Genomic DNA, 20,779 nt, shown 5'->3' with positions numbered 1-20,779 from the left:
TGATCCCAAGGCCTCCACTATCTTTTGGGCGGCAGATCCTATCCCAGGCAACCAAGGAGTTGCATTTTTCCCCTTGTTCAGTTTTCTTTGTACATAGACATTTTCGACGAATCTTATCCAATAACTCCAGGATTTTCGGTGGGAACTTTAGAGTGCATAGAGCAAACATGATGAGCGAGGTGATGACTGTATTTAGCAACGAAAGTTTGGCTCCATATGACATCATGGTCAGGGTGGAAGTCAGTCTTCGTTCTACAGAGCATACCATCGACATTAGGTCTTGGATGGAGGGTTTACTAGTCCCCAGAGGGAGGCCGAGGTATGTGAACGGCATGTTACCAATCTTGCATTCAAAGATACTAGCAAGCTCATTTGTAAGATCTACCTCACAATTCATCGGAATGAGTGTCAATTTATGAAAGTTTATCTTGAGACCAATAGACGTGGCAAAATCATTAAGAACTCCTTTCATAGTACGCGCTTGAGTTGGGCACGCTGGCATGATAACTATTGTGTCATCCGCGTATTGAATAACCGGATAGTCCTGTTGGCGCTGTCTGTCAAACGATAGATGGATCTTCCCTTGTCGGAATGCATCATTAATGGCAACTTGGAGGAGATCCGCTGCAATAACAAAGAGAAGGGGAGACAAATGGGTCGCCTTGTCAGACACCACACTTACATAAGAATTGTCTGCCTGGTACGCCATTGAGGAGCACGGAAGATTTACCGGAGGAGAAGATAGACTTGATCCAGCAAAGCCACTTGTCATTAAACCCCATATGCTTCATAATCTCAAGCATAGCCCCATGTTCTACGGTGTCGAAGGCTTTAGCGAAGTCAAGTTTGAGTAGAACAATTTTTTTCTTCCAGACTTGGCATTGATGGATGTACTCAAAGGCCCAAGCAAGACAGTCTTGTATAGTTCTACATTTGATGAAACCGTATTGGTTACGATGTATAATTTTGAGAATGATCTTCTGCAGACGGTTGGCCAATAGTTTGGTGATTATTTTGAGGCAGCAATTTAGCAGTGTGATCGGTCTAAAGTCGTTAATCGTCTCTGGGGAGGGAACTTTAGGTATTAGTGTAATAAAGCCCTCATTGATGCTTTCTAAGTTAGAATCATATTTTCTGGAAAGATCATCAATAGTTGTAGAAAAAGCTTCATGCTCTTCCATCAATTTTTGATTTTTCTCCACCTCTTTGACCAGTAATTCTTCGGTTTTCCTGAGATTCTTCTCAAGCATTTCAAGTTCATCATGTTGAGATTTTGCAATATTAACAAGTTTAGCATAGGCAATGTATTCAGGAGAATATCCATCCATGGATTTTTGGTGTTTTGCTGATACCTCATGCTTAGATGATTTTTCCATGAGATAGAATGCAATTGGTTCATCATCACTTGAAGCATCATCACCAGTATCTATCTCGATTGAATTCTTAGATGATTCACAGGCAATGAAGGCATTGCTCCTTCCTATCCTTTTGTAGAATTCTTCATCATCTTATTCAGTGTTTATTGCCTCCTCTTTGGAATCCAGGGTCATATCAGCACATGCTTTATTCAGCTGTGATATTATCTTCATGTTTGATTCGATGGTTGCTCTTTTTTCACGTTAGTGACTGGTCTCGTCGAAGAAGATGAGGAAGCTTGATTTTTCTTTGAGAGCTTAGTATAACGATCCATTCGAGTGAATCCACTATAGTGAAGACATTTCCATCTGTTACTAGGTTTTCCTTCCTAGCTAGGACAGACTGCTATTAGATGACCGAACAGTTTGCATTTGAAGCATTTCATTCGGAGATAACCTTCTTGATGATTCTGGCAAGTCAAATTCGTCATCATTCGTGGGGCTTAGATTTTGTCTTCTAAGATCACTTAGCATTTTTGTTAGCATCTCAAGTTCTCTGGTGATGGTGTGTTGATTCTCAACATCTTCTTCTTCTTCTGAACTGTCATAGTGTGAGAGAATTTCTCCTTCACTTTCCGAAGAAGATTCTTGATCTGCATTTTCCAGATCCATCTTTTCTTCATGAATCGACAACAGCTTCATGACTTCAACATAGTGAAGTTCTTCATACTCTGGTCTTTTCTTGATTTCAGCTATGATGATGGGATCGAAGGTTTCATCAAGGGCACTCAGAAGCTTGTTGACTACATCTCTATCGGTGATATCAGTTACTCCTCACTGATGAAGTCTTTCAACGATGTTTGTCCAACGACCAATCAGTTCCATAGCACTTTCCTTATGAAGACTTCTGAAGCCAGCAAACATAGCATGAAGCATTTGAATGTGAGGATCTGATCTGGCAAAAAATTCTTCATGGGCATTTTTGATAGCATCCCAAAGTTGCTTGGCAGTGTCGAGCTTTTGGAACCGAAAGAAAATGTCTTTCGAGAGAATGCTACAAATGATATCTTTTGCTTGAGCATCCAGCTACAGATTTCCTTTGTCATCGAAATTGGGATCATCTGGTTGCTGAATAGTGTAGCCACTTTCCACAATCTACCACAGATCATAGTTGATAGCTTGAATTCTGATTCTCATCCTTGCCTTCCAGTAGAGATAGTCATTTCCATCGAAGATAGGAGATCTTTCATAGTGTGAGGATCTACCTGCAAATGACATACTCAAAACTCCAAGGACGTTAGACCTTTAATAAACAGAGACATGGAGTACCTGCTCTGATACATTTGTTAGGACCGAGAGTATATCGACCAGAGGGGGTGAATGGCAGATTCAAAAATTATTTTGAATGTTTCCCAATCACAGCAGCGGAATAATGGAAAGAGGGAAATGAACTAAATCATTCTTCATCTTCAGAAGAATATTCCTTGATGAAGGAAGTGACAACAGTACGAGCTTGGGAAATCATAGGTTTAACTACGATCAGAGTAATGCAACAAGCTAACAAATGCAGTAGAATGAGACACAACATGATACGCATAGAGAAATAAAACTCTAGTAAGATATCATAGATGAACCGAGGAATATGACAGTGACAAATGAAAACAAGTGATGAAAATGAAATGATATGAACACAATGATGTTCGAGGTTGACAATAGAATAGAACGATACATAAAGGGAACACAACAGATGATAATGATCAGGTAAACTATCGACACGGAACACGAATGTAAACTGCTGAAGGAATTGCAGTAAAGTAGAATGAACCAGTGGTGATCGATGGCGACAATCATATTTGGTAGACCAGTTCACCCTTTTGCCAAAGGGCTACGTTTGGTTGGAGGGGTTGTGACTTAACACGGAAGATAAACTCTCTTCGACCTATTCTCCTTCAACTCAAAGCTGATCAGACTCTAGTTGATTTCACTCATGGTAGATACTTGACGGCGTTCTTTTTGGATGGTCAGCGGCGCCATAAACTCGATAACCAGCACCGCAGAGTCAAGAAATTCAACTAAATAGAATCCTAAAACAATCTTATTCGAGCACACACGGGACCCACAGCAATGAAATTCACACAAGTGGCAATCATCCGAGCAGAGAATGGAGAACGGAAATATACTTGAAATTGTTTTTTATGAATGAGAAAGCCTTTGGGAAACTCCTTGCAAATATGTTTTTGCCGGGCACAATAGACATATCTGCTCAGTCACAACATAGTTGAATGATCTGATCCCAAAGCAAGCTTTCTACTTAAATTGCTATGACTGGCCAACTAATGATAGACTACCAATCTTGATGCTTTGAATCTATATTCAGAGCTTTTTCCAACTACCGGGACTACTAATTTCAAGTACAAAGCTCTCCTATGAATATGCTACTGCTCTTACTTTCTACCTGAATCCGAGCATTGAAGAAGCTTCGGTCGACCTTCGCGAACCACAATCACTCTTGGTTGCTGAAGATCTAGCTCGGTCAAGACAACAACTCTTCAACATCGAGCGGAAACCTATCCGTCCAGAGAGTGCGCAGCTCTCAAGAGTAATAGGTACAAGAACTCTAACTCAAAACTACTGTGATGCTAAACCACTGTCTAAGTTTGGGATCTTGATTTTTCTCTCGGTGGATCTTAAACTCAAATCACTCGGAAAGGGGTTGCTCAAATCAATCTTCTCAGAAATCTCAAGCGGAGTAGCCAACGGACAATGTTGGAGTGGGTGGCTATTTGTAGGCGCAACCTTCCCTAATGGGAAATGACCAAATTGGACACGAGGAGCACCCAATGACTGAACGACACGAGTCCAACGGTCGGAAATTTGAGGATAACGGTAACATTACTTGCGGAGCAAGTAATGCTAACTCCCGGAATATATCTCCTGCAGCACAAAGAATAACGTCTACTGCTGCCAGGTAATCATTCGGAGCATAAAAAGATTTCTCTCGCATCTTTCATAGGTTTTGTGCTAAGCATCACAGCGGATCTAAGCTTCGAAAAACTATACCCCTCTTAATAGTACAGAGGTCTTATGACTCAAATGAACCAAAGAACAAAGACGAAAAGAATATTATGTCTTCAATTTGTCTTCGACTTCCGTTCGCTGCAGTCAATTTCTTTGGACGACGATACCGAACCAAATGCTTCGCTTCAGCAGTAAACGTTCGAGGGGTTAATTCCTTCACATCAATCTTCTCGCATACATGTCTTCAACAAATGCAGCTCATTCTTCTCTGCAATGCAGATATACTTCGGTGAAGTTCCTCGAACTTGGCCCCGGAGACAACATTCTTTGCGGTTCTGTATGGACTATTTCTCTCTGTATGCACTAGCAAACAAATCAGTCCATACCTGTTTCCGTCAACAATCTCCAAAACATAGGTAGGAAGATATTGCACCAACAAGAAGAAAACTCAAAAACTTCAAGACTCTGACTAAAAAGCGTACTTACAATGGTACTTACTCGGGCGTTGGTCTGCAACGCTTCACTCTCGTCATATGCCTCCTTCAGTCGCTTGTTCCTCACCTTGACTTGAATCAGAGCCTCCTTGCTCGCCCCCACCTGGTCCTCCAGGACCCTGTACAACGTGAAGGCGGTGACAAGGGCTGGTTTCGGCATGGATAAGGGTTTAGGAGACAGAGTTGTGGCCACAAGCTTGGAACCAGCCCAGGCCAGAGGGCTTCGACCCCGCGGGCTTCACAACAGCTTTGGCTGGAGAGTCGCGGCCCACTCGGCTTGGTGAAGCATCCCGCAAGATAATATCGGTGCCAGTTGGCACCCTATCATCAACCTATGGGTTTGGCGGGTCGGCCTTGTCATCGTCATCAAGCTGGATTGTGTCAGTTGGCGCTACACTCACACGAGTAATAAGACATCATCATGTGGGTCACTCGGACATGATTCGAAGAATGAACCAGTCAATACCTTTGGAAGTGGCAGCGTCCGCGGCGTGGGCTTTAGTCTGGCCCTTCCTAGGGGCATTCGGGTCCAGTGAAGTCGTCGATGTCTCATTGCTACAGTCACAGAATCGCTCGACTATCTGTCAAGACAAATTTGCACAAAGAAAGAATTCGGTCTCTAACACTTACGTCGAAGCCACTAGCATGACCACCATGATCTTCGGCAGGTCGGCCTTCCGAGGCTTGGTAGAAACATGCTTCCGTTGTTTCTTGACTGACTCCGTAGACTCTGCCCGCTTGTGCTTCAAGCTGCGAGTGGCAGGAGCCGTAGCAGTCGGCTTCGAGCCACTCGGCGCCCGAATGCCAACCACGCGGGCGCTCGAATCATGGTGTGCTTTGGTGCGAGGCTCCCTGGGAAATTCTTCTGACGGGGAGGACTCTGCCTCCTCACCTTCCTCGGTGCTCTCGTCATGTCGCTCTCTTCCTCCTCATCGCACTCCTCCTCCTCCTCATAATGATGATGCTCGGTGCCGCTCGCCACATCCCCTAGGGCGTGATCAACATTTGGTACCTGCGAAATCACCTTCTGGAAGCTCTGCTGAAAAGAAATCACATTGAAATCAGATCCAAGCATGAGAAAGTCGTTACAGAGAATGACTCGGCTGATCTAGATGCAAACTTACATTGACAGGCGGGTGCTCCTGGTCTTAAGCGGGCACTTTCCTGGCGCCCCGCGGGTTGTCTCATGCGGACGTGATGGCCTTGAGCTTTCACTCTATGGCCTTCTCAGTCAAGTCCTCGGGATGAACTCGAATTGGATCACCCGGCCCGATCTTCATCCACATGGGGTGCGCCCTGGCCTACAGCAGTTAGATCCTCCGACTGAGGAACACCTCTAGCAGGTCCATCCTGTCAACTCCGACCCTCACAACTCCGACCAAGGCGTTGACTAGAATACCTACATCTACTTTCTCATCCTTGGCTACCTCGAGGGACGGGGGAGCAACAACTCTCACCCTCGAGTAAGGGGGAAGTCCATTTAGAGATCTAGCACTCGGGATGTCCCTCCAGTAAAACCAACTGTCATGCCAGCCCTTGACGGAGTCGGGGAAGCTCATCTTGGGGAAGGCTCTCCGCCCCCTGAGCTGTATGCCCAGTCCGCCACACTGCTAGGTCACGTTGGTCTTCGCCCCATCCAGCGAATCCTTCTTCACGGTCATCGACCGACAGGTGAAAATGTGCTTGAACAGCACCCGGTGGGGGTAGCAACCGATGACATTCTCACAGAGTAAGACAAAAGCATACAGATAGATGGTGGCATTCGGCGGAAGTTGGTGGAGCTGCGCCCCGAAGAAGTCCAGGAATGCGCGGAAAAAAGGATGGGATGGCAAAGAAAAACCTCTCTCGATGTGGGCAACGAGGAGGGCCTGCTCGTCCGCCTGTGGTGCGGGCTCTACCTCGTCTGCCTCCGGCAACCTCCAACGGCCCTTCGAAATCAACTTCTCGTCCTCCAATTCCAGCAATCTCTTCCGCGTGACCCTGGACGGCATCCAGTCCCCCTCGGTTCGGCCCGCCGGTGGACCGCCGCTCGACGATGCGCTCTTCCCCGACTTCGCCTTCTCCAGGCTCACCGTCGAGTCGTTCCCCCATTCTATCGTAGTGGGTTGATGCTTAGGGTGGACGTGGATGAGTCGAGGAACAACGGAGCGGGCGAGGTGACAAGGGGATCTATCCCCTCCGCCCTAGTTTGTTCGCTCTTTATACCATGGGTAAATCTGCCCCGTGAATCTCCGACCTCGATCTATGGATCCAACAGCGCCCGCCGCATTCACCGCGCAGAGGAAACAGGGCACGTGGCGGATTTCCCGGGCGAAAATCGAGGCGTCGTGCCCCACTTTGCCCACTAGCCGCGGTGCAACCGCTTCCACGCGCGCATGCGAAATTTCGAACAACAAGATTCTGGCTACGATTCAACTCGATTGGTCGCTTCCGATTCCTTTCCTAAGTAACACTCATCGGTCCGACCAATCGCCCTCCAAGGGTTACCATGCACTCGGACACCTAATCAAACCCGACTCAAGTCATCTTCAGGATTGCGATGGGAAGAGCTCGACGCCCCTCTACGGGTTAACTTGGCCCTTCTTCTAGGCTCCAAGGCGCGAGCCTCATAAATTTGGACTCGGAGATGGCCCGCGCTGGCATTCCCCCGTGTTAATGAGTGGCGTCTCTCCAGAGAATCGGACCACACGCCGACGTCGTCACTCGAGTTACATGGCATTTCCTCACTCGGACCTCTAGTCTATCTCTCCCGAGAGATCACTAGCATTCGTCTGATGTACACATGAGAATCCTCTACAATGCAACATGTATTAGTGTATTTTAAGTGGGTTTTAATTGTGACGTGTACAATTTTTCGTGTTAAGACTTTTTTGCTTATGCAAAAATTTCTCTCGTAGTTTAAAATAGTAATGACAGAATTAGTATTCTACACAGACTATATATAAATATTAGAAAACTATATATATCTAATTTCACGGTGATGAGCGGGGTATCGAGTATGATGTGAACAGTTGGTCCAGTTAACCTTTTTCTCAAGTCGTGTATTGAATTGTGTGCTTAGATGCATCTTGTATCAATATTTCCAATAAAATCCGTTTTTTATGTCTTTTTGGGAAGCATTGTATATGTTCTTGATAAAAAAATATCACTAGGTACCTAAAATAACTTAGTTGGTTAAATGTAAATGGTATCATTAAAAGAAGAAGAAATCATAGCACAACATAGTTTATAATTGTCAAATTTGGAAGCTGCAAAGTACAAAAAAACACATATATTTTGAAACTGAAGGATTATGTTGTAGTCTCAAAGGAGAAAATGTGTGGGCTTTTTTCTTTTTTGAAGCACTTGTTCTACGGTAAATTTTTCACATACCAAAGAAAGCAAAGCAGATACTGGTTGTATCTTTTTATATACAAAGGTGTAACTGATTGTTCAGATAGTTTGTGAATCTCCTCATCTACAAATATATCCCTGGGAGCTCAAGTGCGTGAGCAGAGCGCTGACAGTGCAAGGTACGACTAGTGCGCGACGAGGAATCATCAACCAATCAATCAGGCAGAGGCAGAGGCAGGCAGCATCAAAGATATCTTGGCCTGGAAGACTCCTCCCTCCCTCCCTCTAGTCTAGGTTCCCCAAATATATAGGCAGTCAAAGATGGCCGGGAGGGGAGGAAAAAGCAGCCGGCAGCGAGGTAGGCGAGGCGAGTGCCTCCCATGTGACCCGATCCCTCTCCGGTTCAGCGCCCACCGGCGCGGCCTCCGAGGCCGGCGTCTCGTCGCGGCAGCTTTTGGTTGGCTCCCTGCCGGGCCAAATCTAGGGTAAAGCTACCGCCGGCCACTGCCGACCCGGCGGGGAGGACGAGCTGCAGGCACGGCAAGGCAAAGCTCGCATGCTGCCGCGACGGGCTGGGTTCTAGGCTTCTACTACTAGCTTGGAAGAATCAAATGGGATTGCGCTGCAGGCAAGAGACGCTTTATATGCTTCGAGACCAAGGAAAAACTCCTCTCCTGCTGCTGATTCCTTCTCGCCCTCGACCGACCGGCCGTCAAACGGAAGCCGGACGACGGGACGTGACTGCCATTGCGAGTGTGACTGTGAGGAGGCACCTGAACGAACAAAAGCAGTCGCACCATGTCACCGACTCTGCACTGCGTGCCGCTGCATCCTACTCCCTATGTAAAGAAATATAAAAGCATTTAGATCACTACTTTAATACTCTAAACGCTCATATATTTATTTACAGAGGGAGTACCTATAAAATGGACTCGTATCCCGTCCCATGCCACTGCACGCCGCGTTGCCACGGACACGTTCCAACTCGCGCAGCATACTAACTTAGCCGCGCGCAGCATTTTTTTTTTTCATGAATATGCATAATTGCGTATCGTCTCATTGATAGGGGAGAGAAAATACAAGGTGCAACTCCTGGTAATGCGCACAAGCTGGAGTCACAAAGACCGGCACATCAGGTTCATGTTACAAGTACTCCCTCCGTCTTAAAATAACTGTCTCAACTTTAATATAATTTTGTACTAAACTTAGTATAAAATTGAGACATTCGAGACAGAAGGAGTATAATTTTATCTAAGCCTTTGGCTCCGGTGCAAGCTCAGAGTGTGCCTTTGATGTCATGGCCGCATACCGTCGAAGACGAAAGCATTGCACATGCCGGTGGATGACGCAGTCGTGACCTCACATCAATTGAAGAAGGCCGCCGTGCTGTCTGATGGTCAGATGTTGAGGTGGAAGCACGACAGAATTTTCATGCCCAATGGTGTGGGAGAAAATGCACCCGAGAAAGAAGGTGATGCATGATTTCATTCTCTTCGAACCAAGGAGCGCAGAGCAAAAAAATTTGATGTTAAGCAAGGCCCAGCACTTCCAGATTATGCGCTAGGACGACACCGGGATGGAACAAAAGTGCCATGACGGAGCAGAGGAAGAGGGTTACGGTGTAGATGCCACTAGCGAACCCCTTCCGGAAAAAATCCAAAACAAACCTTAAATTTGTAGACGAAAGCACATCGAATTTTCAGATGTTGAGGTGGAAGCACGACAGAATTTTCATGTCCAGTGATGTGGGAGAAAATGCACCCGAGAAAGAAGGTGATGCATGATTTCATTCTCCTTGAACCAAAGAGGGCAGAGCAAAAAAATTTAATGTTAAGCAAGGCCCAGCACTTCCAGATTATGCGCCAGGACGACACCGGGATGGAACAAAAGTGCCATGATGGAGCAGAGAAAGAGAGTTACAATGTAGATCCCACTAGCAAACCCCTTTTGGAAAAATTCCAAAACAAACCTTAATCTTGTAGACGAAAGCACATCGAACTTTCAGATTCCAGTCTGTTTTAAACCCTGAGCGAGTTAACAAAGAGATTGTTGACATGGCAGGTTTTTTTTTGAGACAATGTTGACATGGCAGGTCTGGCTGCGGCCGAAGGCGACTGGGCCAGCCCACCAGGAGCGAAGCGTGTTTTTCTTTTTTGTAACGCAAGGCTTAAAACTATCCATAAAACCGAGACTCACGAGGAATCAAACTTGGGACCGGGTGCTTCTAAACTACTCCCACTAACCACTCTAACTGATAACTTTTGGTTATAAATGAGAAGCGCAAAATATTTAACTACACAACGCAATGTCGAGATTTGGAACATTTTATTAAAAATTATCAACAAGTTTGAAATCTGAATATCCTTAAAAAAATTCCACACGATTTTGCAGAAATGCGATTTTTTTAATTACAAACAGTTTTTGAAAAACACAAAGAAATATTGAAAACGTGAACCATTTTTTAAATCCCTGAATTTTTTTTAAGTGGCAATATTTAAAAAATGAACAAATTTTTTGAAAACACGAAAAAAATTAAACCTGAAAAATTAAAGTGCGAACAATTTTTCAAAACAAGACAGTTTTTAAACATAAACATTTTTTGTAAAAGTGGGAGCAAATTTTGAAATCTGAACAAAAATTTAAAGTTCAAACACTTCCTAATTTTTGAACAAATGGGAACAAATTATCAGAATTTGTTCGCATTTCAAAATTTTGTTCAGGTTTCAAAGTAGTGTTTTTTCAAAAAGTGTTTGTGAATTTCAAAAATGGTTCACGTTTTCAAAATTAGTTTATGTTTTCTAAAGAAGATCGTGATTCCAAAAATTCCAGAAAATGTTTGGATTTCAAAATTGTTGACAATTTCTAAGAAAACATTTCGAAAAATTTCAGAAATGTTTTTAAATGTCGATGATGCGGTATGTGGTCAAATATTCTTTGCGCTTGGCTATCAAGACGAGTTCGGCAGCAGGTTGCAAAATCGATTCCCCGTGCTCTCTCCTTTTTTTCAAATTTTTAACTCACGTGTTACGGAAAAGGTGGGCCAGCCCAGTCGCGCTCGGCCACAGCCAACTATCCCAGGTTTGAGGTGCCATGTTTGGGACCCCTCAAAGTTTAAAATAGACCAAAAACGCGTTCAAGGTTTAAAATAGACCGAGATTAAAGAGTTTGATGTGCTAATTTCAGGAATTAGAAGTTTAGGGTTTGAATTGTCTTTTGTCTGCAAGTTTAAGGTGAAGGATACGAATTTTGTAGGAAATATTTCTTTGGAGAATAAATTCCTATTCCTATATAGGATAGGAAACAATCCTTCAAATTTCAGTTCAAAGGAATCATAGAAATAGGAACCGATCCTTCTCATTTCAGTTCAAAGGAAAAAAACATTAGACACTCAATTTTAGGAACCAATCCTTCTAATTTCAAATCAAAGGAAAAAAACATACTACACTCAATAAAAAAATTCCTATCCTTAGCCTATAGGAATGAGACACGTCTTTCGGAGAATGAATTGATTTTCCTTCATCAAAGCTAGGTTCTCCAATCGTAAAAGGGGCCAAAAGATCAAAGTACTGAGGCTAGTCATAGTGAAAGTAACTTAGCTAGTAACATAGCACACTCTAAGAATTTTTTGCTTATATGGCAAATATTTAATGTGAGGTGATAACATAATATGTTACTGTAACATAGCGCTAGATAAAATGAGTCTACAAACTAATAAATAAAGTCATCTATGACACTACTATCATGTTACTTTGCATTATGAAATACTTTGCATTATGAAGGTAGTAACTTAGACTAGTGTCATGCATATGACAAGCCTGAACGATAGCCACGGGTCCAGGGTCTCATGTATGTCACGAAAAACAAGGGCCGTAAGTGTGGGGGCGATCTGAAGATAGCCAGTAGAGGCAGAACTCACCGCGGTTTCGTCGTCCGCAACCTGATCCTGGCACCTTCATCTGCCTTGCGACGACCCACGGCATAAAATTTGACACTCCGACCACTCAGTCCAGTGAACTCCAAAACAGAGTAACCAATCCAGTAAATAACTCAACAAAAAAGAACAGCACAGGAGTAAGAAAATATAACAATGGGCAGCAGAAATACCAACGAACTAGAATAATATATTACTTAGACGTGACATCGTGGCCCATTTAACCCACGAATGTTCCAACTCGCACTGGAATAACTCCGACCACCCGGAGCGAAACAATAACCATCACAACCTCAAGTCTCAGATGACAGACACGACATAATAATACTGTAACTAGCAGCAGGCTTCACCGCCTCTGTCACAGAACATCGACTGTTTAGTCGACCTCCTCGATCTTGGGGCCAGGGCCGCCGGACGCAGCTGGGGTATCGTCGTCCATGCCGCCCTCCATGTCAGCACCAGCACCCTGGTACATCTTGGCGATGATGGGGTTGCACAGGGCCTCCAGCTCCTTCATCTTGTCCTCGAACTCGTCCGCCTCAGCGAGCTGGTTCGTGTCCAGCCACTGGATGGCAGCATCAATGGCATCCTCGATCTTCTTCTTGTCGTCCGCCGGCAGCTTGGAGGCGATCTTCTCGTCCTTGATCGTGTTGCGCATGTTGTATGAGTAGTTCTCCAGGGCGTTCTTGGACTCCACCTTCTTCTTGTGTTCCTCGTCCTCGGACTTGTACTTCTCAGCCTCCTGGACCATCTTCTCGATCTCCTCCTTGCTCAGCCTGCCCTTGTCGTTGGTGATGGTGATCTTGTTCTTCTGCCCAGTCGTCTTGTCCTCGGCAGACACGTTCAGGATACCATTGGCGTCGATGTCAAAGCAGACCGTGATCTGGGGAACTCCCCTGGGGGCAGGAGGGATGCCAGACAGCTCAAACTTGCCAAGAAGGTTGTTGTCACGGGTCCTGGTCCTCTCACCCTCATACACCTGGATGAGCACACCGGGCTGGTTGTCCGAGTAGGTGGAGAAGACCTGCTCCTTCTTGGTGGGGATGGTGGTGTTCCTTGGGATCAAGACTGTCATCACACCCCCGGCTGTCTCCAGACCAAGAGAAAGAGGGGTGACATCCAATAACAGCAGGTCCTGGACCTTCTCGTTGCCCTCTCCGCTCAAGATGGCAGCCTGGACAGCAGCCCCGTAGGCAACAGCCTCATCAGGGTTGATGCTCTTGCACAGCTCCTTGCCGTTGAAGAAGTCCTGGAGAAGCTGCTGCACTTTGGGAATCCTGGTGGAACCACCGACAAGGACAACATCATGTACAGTGCTCTTGTCCATCTTTGCATCCCTGAGACACTTCTCCACAGGCTCCATACACTTCCTGAACAGATCCATGTTCATCTCCTCAAACCTGGCCCGGGTGATGGTGGAGTAGAAGTCAATGCCCTCAAACAGCGAGTCAATCTCAATGGTGGTCTGCGCAGTGGAGGAGAGAGTCCTCTTTGCCCTCTCACAGGATGTCCTCAGCCTCCGAAGAGCTCTCGGGTTGCCACTGATGTCCTTCTTGTTCTTCCTCTTGAACTCCAAGACGAAGTGGTTGACCATCCTGTTGTCAAAGTCCTCACCACCAAGATGAGTGTCACCAGCTGTGGCTTTAACCTCGAAGATACCCTCCTCAATGGTGAGAAGAGAGACATCAAAGGTACCACCTCCAAGATCAAAGATGAGGACATTCTTCTCACCAACACTGGAAGCCTTCTTGTCAAGACCATAAGCAATGGCAGCAGCTGTTGGCTCGTTGATGATACGAAGGACATTGATGCCAGCAATGACACCAGCATCCTTGGTAGCCTGCCTCTGCGAGTCATTGAAGTATGCAGGTACAGTGACAACAGCATTCTTCACAGTGCTGCCAAGGAAAGCTTCAGCAATCTCACGCATCTTGATGAGAACCATAGAAGATATCTCCTCGGCTGCAAACTGCTTCTCCTCACCCTTGTACTGGACATTAATCATAGGCTTGTCACCAGGTCCAGCAACAACCTTGAAGGGCCACAGCTTAATATCACTCTGGACAGTAGAATCGGTAAATCTCCGGCCAATGAGACGCTTGGCATCTGCATAAAAGAGTTTACGTCAGAAATGCATAAAAAACAAACTAAAAAGTAAACAGTTGTCATTATATGAAAAGTTCATTCACAGACAGACTTGGGCAGAAAACATGGTAAGTATTTAAACGGGCTGGAAATAGGGCTGTATCTAAGAGGACCATTATCGAATAATAAACAGTTATCATAAGCAAAGTAATATAAACAGGTAGTATATAGTAATTAGAGGCTCATTATGAGCAGCCAGTGTAGCAAAGTTTCATTCCCCCTCATTTTTTGCCATGTTTTGAGACACAGAATCACAAAAAAAGCAAAAAAGTCAGATGCCAAATGGTATTTAGTGTAAAAGCATGGATGCATTCATCAACATTGCATTAAACAAATCAACATAAACTTGTCATGCAATCTCAGCTGAAAGATGGTGATCTTGTTTATAATAATCACAGTGATTCAGCAAATGGGATTGTTTGCATCACAGATTGCACAGCAACAAAAACAGGTTCAGCATTTCAGTTTTCAGAATTCAAAAGTTGAATTATATAAAAATATATCAACAGTAAAAATAGCAATGGGAGATCAGATGGTAGTGCATGATGTAAGTTGATCATCACAGTGAATACAGAAATGTGGTATGGTTATGATATCATCACTTCTCCCATCAAGAATGAACCAGACAAAAATGAACCAGTACAACAAAATCCAGTAGGTAACAAAAAATGCAATGAGAGATTGAGCTGCAGATTGTTCAGATTGAAAACCATGAAAGCTATGGGCACATTTAGCTTGCTACCCTATTTTGCCACATCTAAAATTAGACGGGCAAAAAAGGAGCAAATCACAAGGAATTCGCCCAATTCCGCTTCACAAAACATGGTAGCAAACTTATGGCCCAAAGCCATCCATCATAATTCAGCAGAAAAGCGCTTGGATTTTATTTCATCATCAATCTGCTAGCTCTAGAAATAAAACAAATACACCAATAATAACTAATTCAAAAGATAAAGCTACACTAATTGGTGCAGAACTGCTACAAAGAATGAGAATCAATGAAGAGTGCGGTGAACAACAAGCCTGTCATGCAACCAAGTGGGATTTGATAAAGAATCGTTTCAATCCACAATCCGCTAGAATTATTCTCCAACAGAATAGCTAATTGACAATGTAGATTTAAATCATGTTAACCAAACACACTTGGCAAGACAAAGCAATCAAACCCTATAATAACATTAATAATATAGATATCATCCGAGTCACATGCCAATGAAGTGTAAAATAACTCACTGTCCAGATCTACTTTAAACAAATAGACTAAGTGGGACCAAACAATTAACAAGATCCAACTGCGCAAGTCATATATGTTTATACTAATAGATCTGAAACCTCAATACCAACCAGCTAACAGCTACCTCTAGTAACAAACCGTTGGCAGCACGGATCTAAGCGACCAAGACCAATAATATATATCAGACTAGAACACATGCGAATAATACTAAAACACACTAAACAGAGTAGATCCGAGGTAGAGTGCTAATCACTTTATGAAAACAGTAAACAGATCTGAGCTTGTAACGGATGCAAGGTAAAGAGACGCTCACCGAAGACGGTGTTGATGGGGTTCATCGCCACCTGGTTCTTGGCGGCGTCACCGATGAGGCGCTCGGAGTCGGTGAAGGCGACGTACGACGGCGTGGTGCGGTTGCCCTGGTCATTGGCAATGATTTCGACTCTGTCGTGCTGCCACACGCCGACGCACGAGTACGTCGTGCCGAGGTCGATGCCGATCGCCGGCCCATCGCCCTTCGCGGCCATCTCTCGCGCTCCGGAGAACTTGAAGCTCTCTAGGGTTTTCTTCCGGAGGAGAAGAAGCGGCGGCGGGTTGAGGAGGAGGGGGAGGACTAGGGTTTGAAGAGCAAGAGTAGAGGAGGCGGAACCGGGGATTTTGTAGGACGGAAGAGGGCTCGTGAAACTCTAAAAGGTTCTTGGGCTGCGGGCAGGCCAACTCCACCGCGCGACCCTATCCTGTCCGTCCCTGTTCATTTGAGATAAAACAGACAAATCAGACGACCCAGCGGCAAACTCCATTTTGCTTTTTCATCCGTTTCGTGTCCGTTTCACCCCATCCCTGGACCAAAATTGGTCTCGCTTTGAGGCCAAAGCGGACAGAAAGCGGACGCAGCTCGTCCGCTCGTGTCCGGCCGGGCCCATATGTCAACCTCTCTCCCACCTACCCCGCTTTTCTCTCTCCTCTCTCTCTCCCACCCCTCTCTCTCCTCCCTTTCCACCCACCTTCCCACCAACCGTGGCACAGCGGCGAGCACACCGGGGCGTGACGGCATGCGTGTACAGCGGCGCGGGGTGGCGGGCGCAGCGGCGGGTGGGCACAACAGTGTGACGGCGCGGGGCGGGCGCGGTGGCGGGGCACGACGGCGCTTGCAGCGGCGGGCGAGCACGTCCTGACGCGGGCGAGCGTGCTGGCGAGCACGTCCGGGCGTGGGCGAGCCCACGGCGGCGAGCACGAAGTGCGGCGCGCGCGGCGGTGACGCGAGCAGGCGGGCGCGGCGCGAGCGGGCGGGCGAGGCTGCGGCGCTCGGGGGCGGGGCCGCGCGCGGCGGTGGCGCGAGCGGGCAGGCGAGGCGGCGACGCGTGTGGACGGGCGCGGCGTGGGCAGGGCGTGCGGGAGGGCAGGGCGCGGGGCTCAGGGCGCGACCCGCGCGGCGGGCACGGGGCGCTGGCGCGGCACGGTGACCCGGCAGGGGGCGCGCGGAAGGGGCACGAGCGCGGCGCAGGCGCGACGCGGGTGGAACGCGTGCGGGGCCGCCGGAGCGCGGCAGACGCGGGCGCGCGAGCGCGGAACAGGCGCGGCGGCCAAGGCAGCGCGACTGGCAAGAGGGCGGCTGCGGGCGCGGCGTGAGGGCGGCGGCGGGTGCGAGGCGCTCGCGGCGGGCGCGGCGCAATAGGGCTCGCGGCGAGCACGGGCGTACTCGGCGGATGCGTCGTTGAGTCCGACAGTTTGGGGTAGTCGTTGCGATGGGTGCCTTAACCCAGAGTGAGCCGGACATGCGTGTCTGGTTTGCTACCTATTGCCACCTCAAACGGACGAAATTCGAATAAAGCGAACGTCTATTTGGAGTCGCGTGATGGAGCCGTTCAGATGATGGCGCAGGGTGTCCTTTCCACGGACGCCTCTCTGTTTGGAAGATGCTTTACTTTTTTTATTTTTGCGAATCTCGGTTTGGGATGTTCAAACGGCTAGTTTTTGCACTTTCGGCAAAAGAGATTGCTTCCATATGGGTTGAAGGAATCTGATCAATCTTGGCAAAAGGCTGCCGTGTAAGAGCATCTTCAACATGCGCTGGTTGCGTCGCGCGCAAAAAACAGATATGTCGCGCGCGTATCATTTGATTTGACGCGGCGCGCAGCGCTGGCTCCAGCAGCCGCGCTAAAATGCACAGCGCGCGCGCCGCTCCAGCAGCGCGCCAAAATGCAGCGTGCGCGACTTGCACAAACAACATATGCATTCGAAAACAGAAGTAAAAAGATCAAAACAAACAAAAATAAATAGTTCAATTTCGTTTATTACAACTCAAACAAACAGTTTTTATCGTTCAATACAAAAAATAATGCAATTAAACACAACAAATAGTTCAACAATACAATAACGAACGCACAAATCATGATGCTCTTTGTTGTCCATTCCATGCCCACCACTTCTCAATGAGATCCTTCTGAAGATCATTATGCGCTGCGGGACGTCGAATGACATGATAGGAGGCAACAAAACGGGCCACCCTTTTAGCCCTCCGTCGCACTCGCGCAGGATGTCCCAAGAGCTCATACTGAGAGTAGTCTACATCTTGGCCACGCTCATTCTCGATGATCATGTTATGCATGATCACACAAGCGTGCATTATCTACCAAAACATCTTCTGATCCCAAAATCTAGCCGCTCCTCTCACAATAGCAAATTGGGCTTGCAAAATCTCAAAAGCTCTCTCCACATCTTTTTTAGCCGCCGCCTGAGCATTGTGGAAATCAAGATTTTTCTTACCTTCTGGCTTTTTCAATGGCTTGACAAAGGTTTGCCACTTTGGATAGATGTCATCCGCTAGATAATAGCCATAGTTGTATGTACGGCCATTTGCTACAAACTACACCGGTGGCAACTCCCCATTTGCAATCTTACTCATCAGTGGTGACTAGTTGATAACATTGATGTCATTCAAAGATCCAGGCATTCCAAAGAATGCATGCCAAATCCAAGTCTCTTGATCGGCCACCACTTCAAGGATTATAGTGGAACCCTTTTTTTGGCCGTGGAATTGCCCATGCCATGCCTTTGGACAATTCTTCCAAGTCCAATGCAAGCAATCTATTGAGCCAAGCATGTCAGAAAAACCGCAAGCTTTGTTCATCGCTAAAAGCCTTGCGACGTCTTCAGCGTTGGGAGATCTCAAATACTCCTCGCCAAACACTTGCACAATTTCGACTGCGAAGCGCTTGACACACATGATGGCTTGGCTCTCACCCATAGCCAAGTGATTATCAACTAGATCAGCCGGTATACCGTATGCCAACATATGCAAAGCGGCTGTCACCTTCTGAAAGGTGCTATGCCCGAGCTCTCTGGCGGCATTCCTCCTTTGTTGAAAAAAGCGGTCATGGCTCGCTAGTTTCTCTGCAATGCGCCTGAACAACTCGATGCTCATCCTAAACCGGCGACGAAAATACGACTCGGGGTATGTGGGATTCTCCGCAAAATAATGCCTGATCAATCTGTTGTGGGCATCGATCCTATCCCTTCAAATTTTTTGACGACTCATAACCGAACCACCGTGCTTCGGTTTTTTTATTAATATGCATAGCTAGGATCATTGCAAGATCCTCCTCTTCCATATCAAATTCTTCTTTGGAAGAATCATACGACGAACTCATCTACAATGTTGAATACTATGCTATAAATACAAAACTACAATCAACATGCATGAAATTCATGGCTTTTGAGCAATACATACCTTCTAGGCGTTTTGTCGAACACCTTGCGGGCGCCGAGCGGCAGCGAGCGCTCGGGCGCTGTTCGTCGGAGGACTAGCACGCGTGCGGGGCTGCGGGACTAGAGGGGAGCCGGAGAAAGCGCACGCGGGGCGGGGATAGGTCGCGGAACCGCCGGAACGGTCGCCGGGTGGCGCGGTCGGCGGCGGCGTCGCGGCTGGAGGGGGGTGGGAGGTTTGAGCGAGCGCGCGGGAGCGGGCGCAGCAAATAAGCGGCGCGCGATTGCGTTTCGGCCCGCGCACTGGACTACGTATGCCGCGCGCGCGGTTTTCGCGCGCCCGCTGGAGCAACTATTCCGGTTGCGTGCGCTAAAAGAGGGGATTTTGCGGCGCGGCGCTAGTTTGGCGCGCCTGTTGGAGATGCTCTAACAGTTTCAAAAAAATGTATCGAGCGACCATTCGCTCGGTCGCTGGGTTGTGTGGCTCAATTTTTACACGTTCGCTTGTGATGTAACTCCGCTAGCTTTGTTTGTTGTGTACCTGGCCATACCACGGGTCGGGCCGGGCCTACAAAAGCCCGTAGCAGAAAATCTAGGCCCGAGCCCGGCCAGGCCCGTCCGTCAGACCTAAAAATTAGGTCCAAGTCCAGCTCGTGAGTGGAAAAGCCCGTCAGGCCTCACGCCTCTTCTCTAAAACGCATAAATGTCAAGCCCAAGCTTGACCTGACCTAGCATTCGGGCTCAAAATCTAGGCCCTGGTCCGGCCCGTGGGAAAGATCGGGCCAGACCGGGTCGGATTTCCCATGGCCAGGACTAGTTTGTTGCATCCCAATGGACTATGTTGTCCCGCTTCATACTGTCCACTATTTTCTAGTAGTGACTTTGTGGGCGATCTAGACCGTGCGATGGAAGTTGATCCATGGAGGCGAACGTCAAAGTTCAATGTCCATACATATTTATATATATATCTATATCTATCTATACCTGCTATTAAAGGAAATAGGTATTTTTGGTTTGGTTTAGTCCTTTTCGTTCGGTTTGCACACGCTAAGCAATCTGGCCCAGATACTTGTATGTTGATGGGTCTTTTATGGGCTTTCATAGAGACCGTGAAAAATAATTGAATCAAAATAAATCAAGATTGTTGGAATTAAACACAGGACCTCCTGTGTAGCTCTTTGATGTAACAACCAACGGCCTATGCGCCTTTCACATTTACTAATTCTAACTCGCCCTAAATATATAAGTGACAATCATCATGTTTAGGGCGAGCTAATAAAGAAGGATTGTGGGCTTAAATAGAATATTTAAACGGATGTGCCTAATTAAAGAAAGGATTATGGATAAACCGGTGAAATAACTAAAAGAAAGATTGTGATCTTAATAAATTCTACATGAAGGATTTGAGGCAAAAAGATAGGATAATTAAAATTTAAAAGGAAGGATCTGTAGGCTTCAATGTGTTGGAGCTACTAAATTAGAAAAGTAAGGATTTGATTTCCGACTAAAACGGGTAAGGACGCCATGGTAATTAACGAAATAATTATACTTAAATGCCATTAAA

The 20,779-nt window shown here is 46.6% G+C and overlaps 1 protein-coding gene and 3 non-coding genes across 4 annotated transcripts; all 4 read right to left on the bottom strand.

Annotated features, from left to right (window-relative positions):
- Positions 1–12,301: 12,301 nt before the first annotated feature.
- Positions 12,302–16,170, bottom strand: LOC125508053 (heat shock cognate 70 kDa protein 2-like). Its single transcript, XM_048672619.1, has 2 exons — positions 15,824–16,170; positions 12,302–14,237 (listed from the first exon to the last, which is right to left on the bottom strand). Exons 1-2 carry the CDS (start codon positions 16,035–16,037, stop codon positions 12,508–12,510), a joined length of 1,944 nt encoding a protein of 647 aa, XP_048528576.1. The 5' UTR covers positions 16,038–16,170; the 3' UTR covers positions 12,302–12,507.
- LOC125511868 lies at positions 14,425–14,567 on the bottom strand. Its single transcript, XR_007285140.1, has one exon. It is a non-coding gene; the product is annotated as a small nucleolar RNA F1/F2/snoR5a (small nucleolar RNA).
- Positions 14,629–14,712, bottom strand: LOC125511739. Its single transcript, XR_007285093.1, has one exon. It is a non-coding gene; the product is annotated as a small nucleolar RNA Z196/R39/R59 family (small nucleolar RNA).
- LOC125511738 lies at positions 14,799–14,885 on the bottom strand. The gene has a single exon (XR_007285092.1). It is a non-coding gene; the product is annotated as a small nucleolar RNA Z195/SNORD33/SNORD32 family (small nucleolar RNA).
- Positions 16,171–20,779: the final 4,609 nt, after the last annotated feature.

This window comes from Triticum urartu, chromosome 5 (genome assembly GCF_003073215.2).
Source record: "Triticum urartu cultivar G1812 chromosome 5, Tu2.1, whole genome shotgun sequence".
Lineage (NCBI taxonomy): Eukaryota > Viridiplantae > Streptophyta > Magnoliopsida > Poales > Poaceae > Triticum > Triticum urartu.
This window is presented reverse-complemented; position numbering and strand designations above follow the sequence as displayed.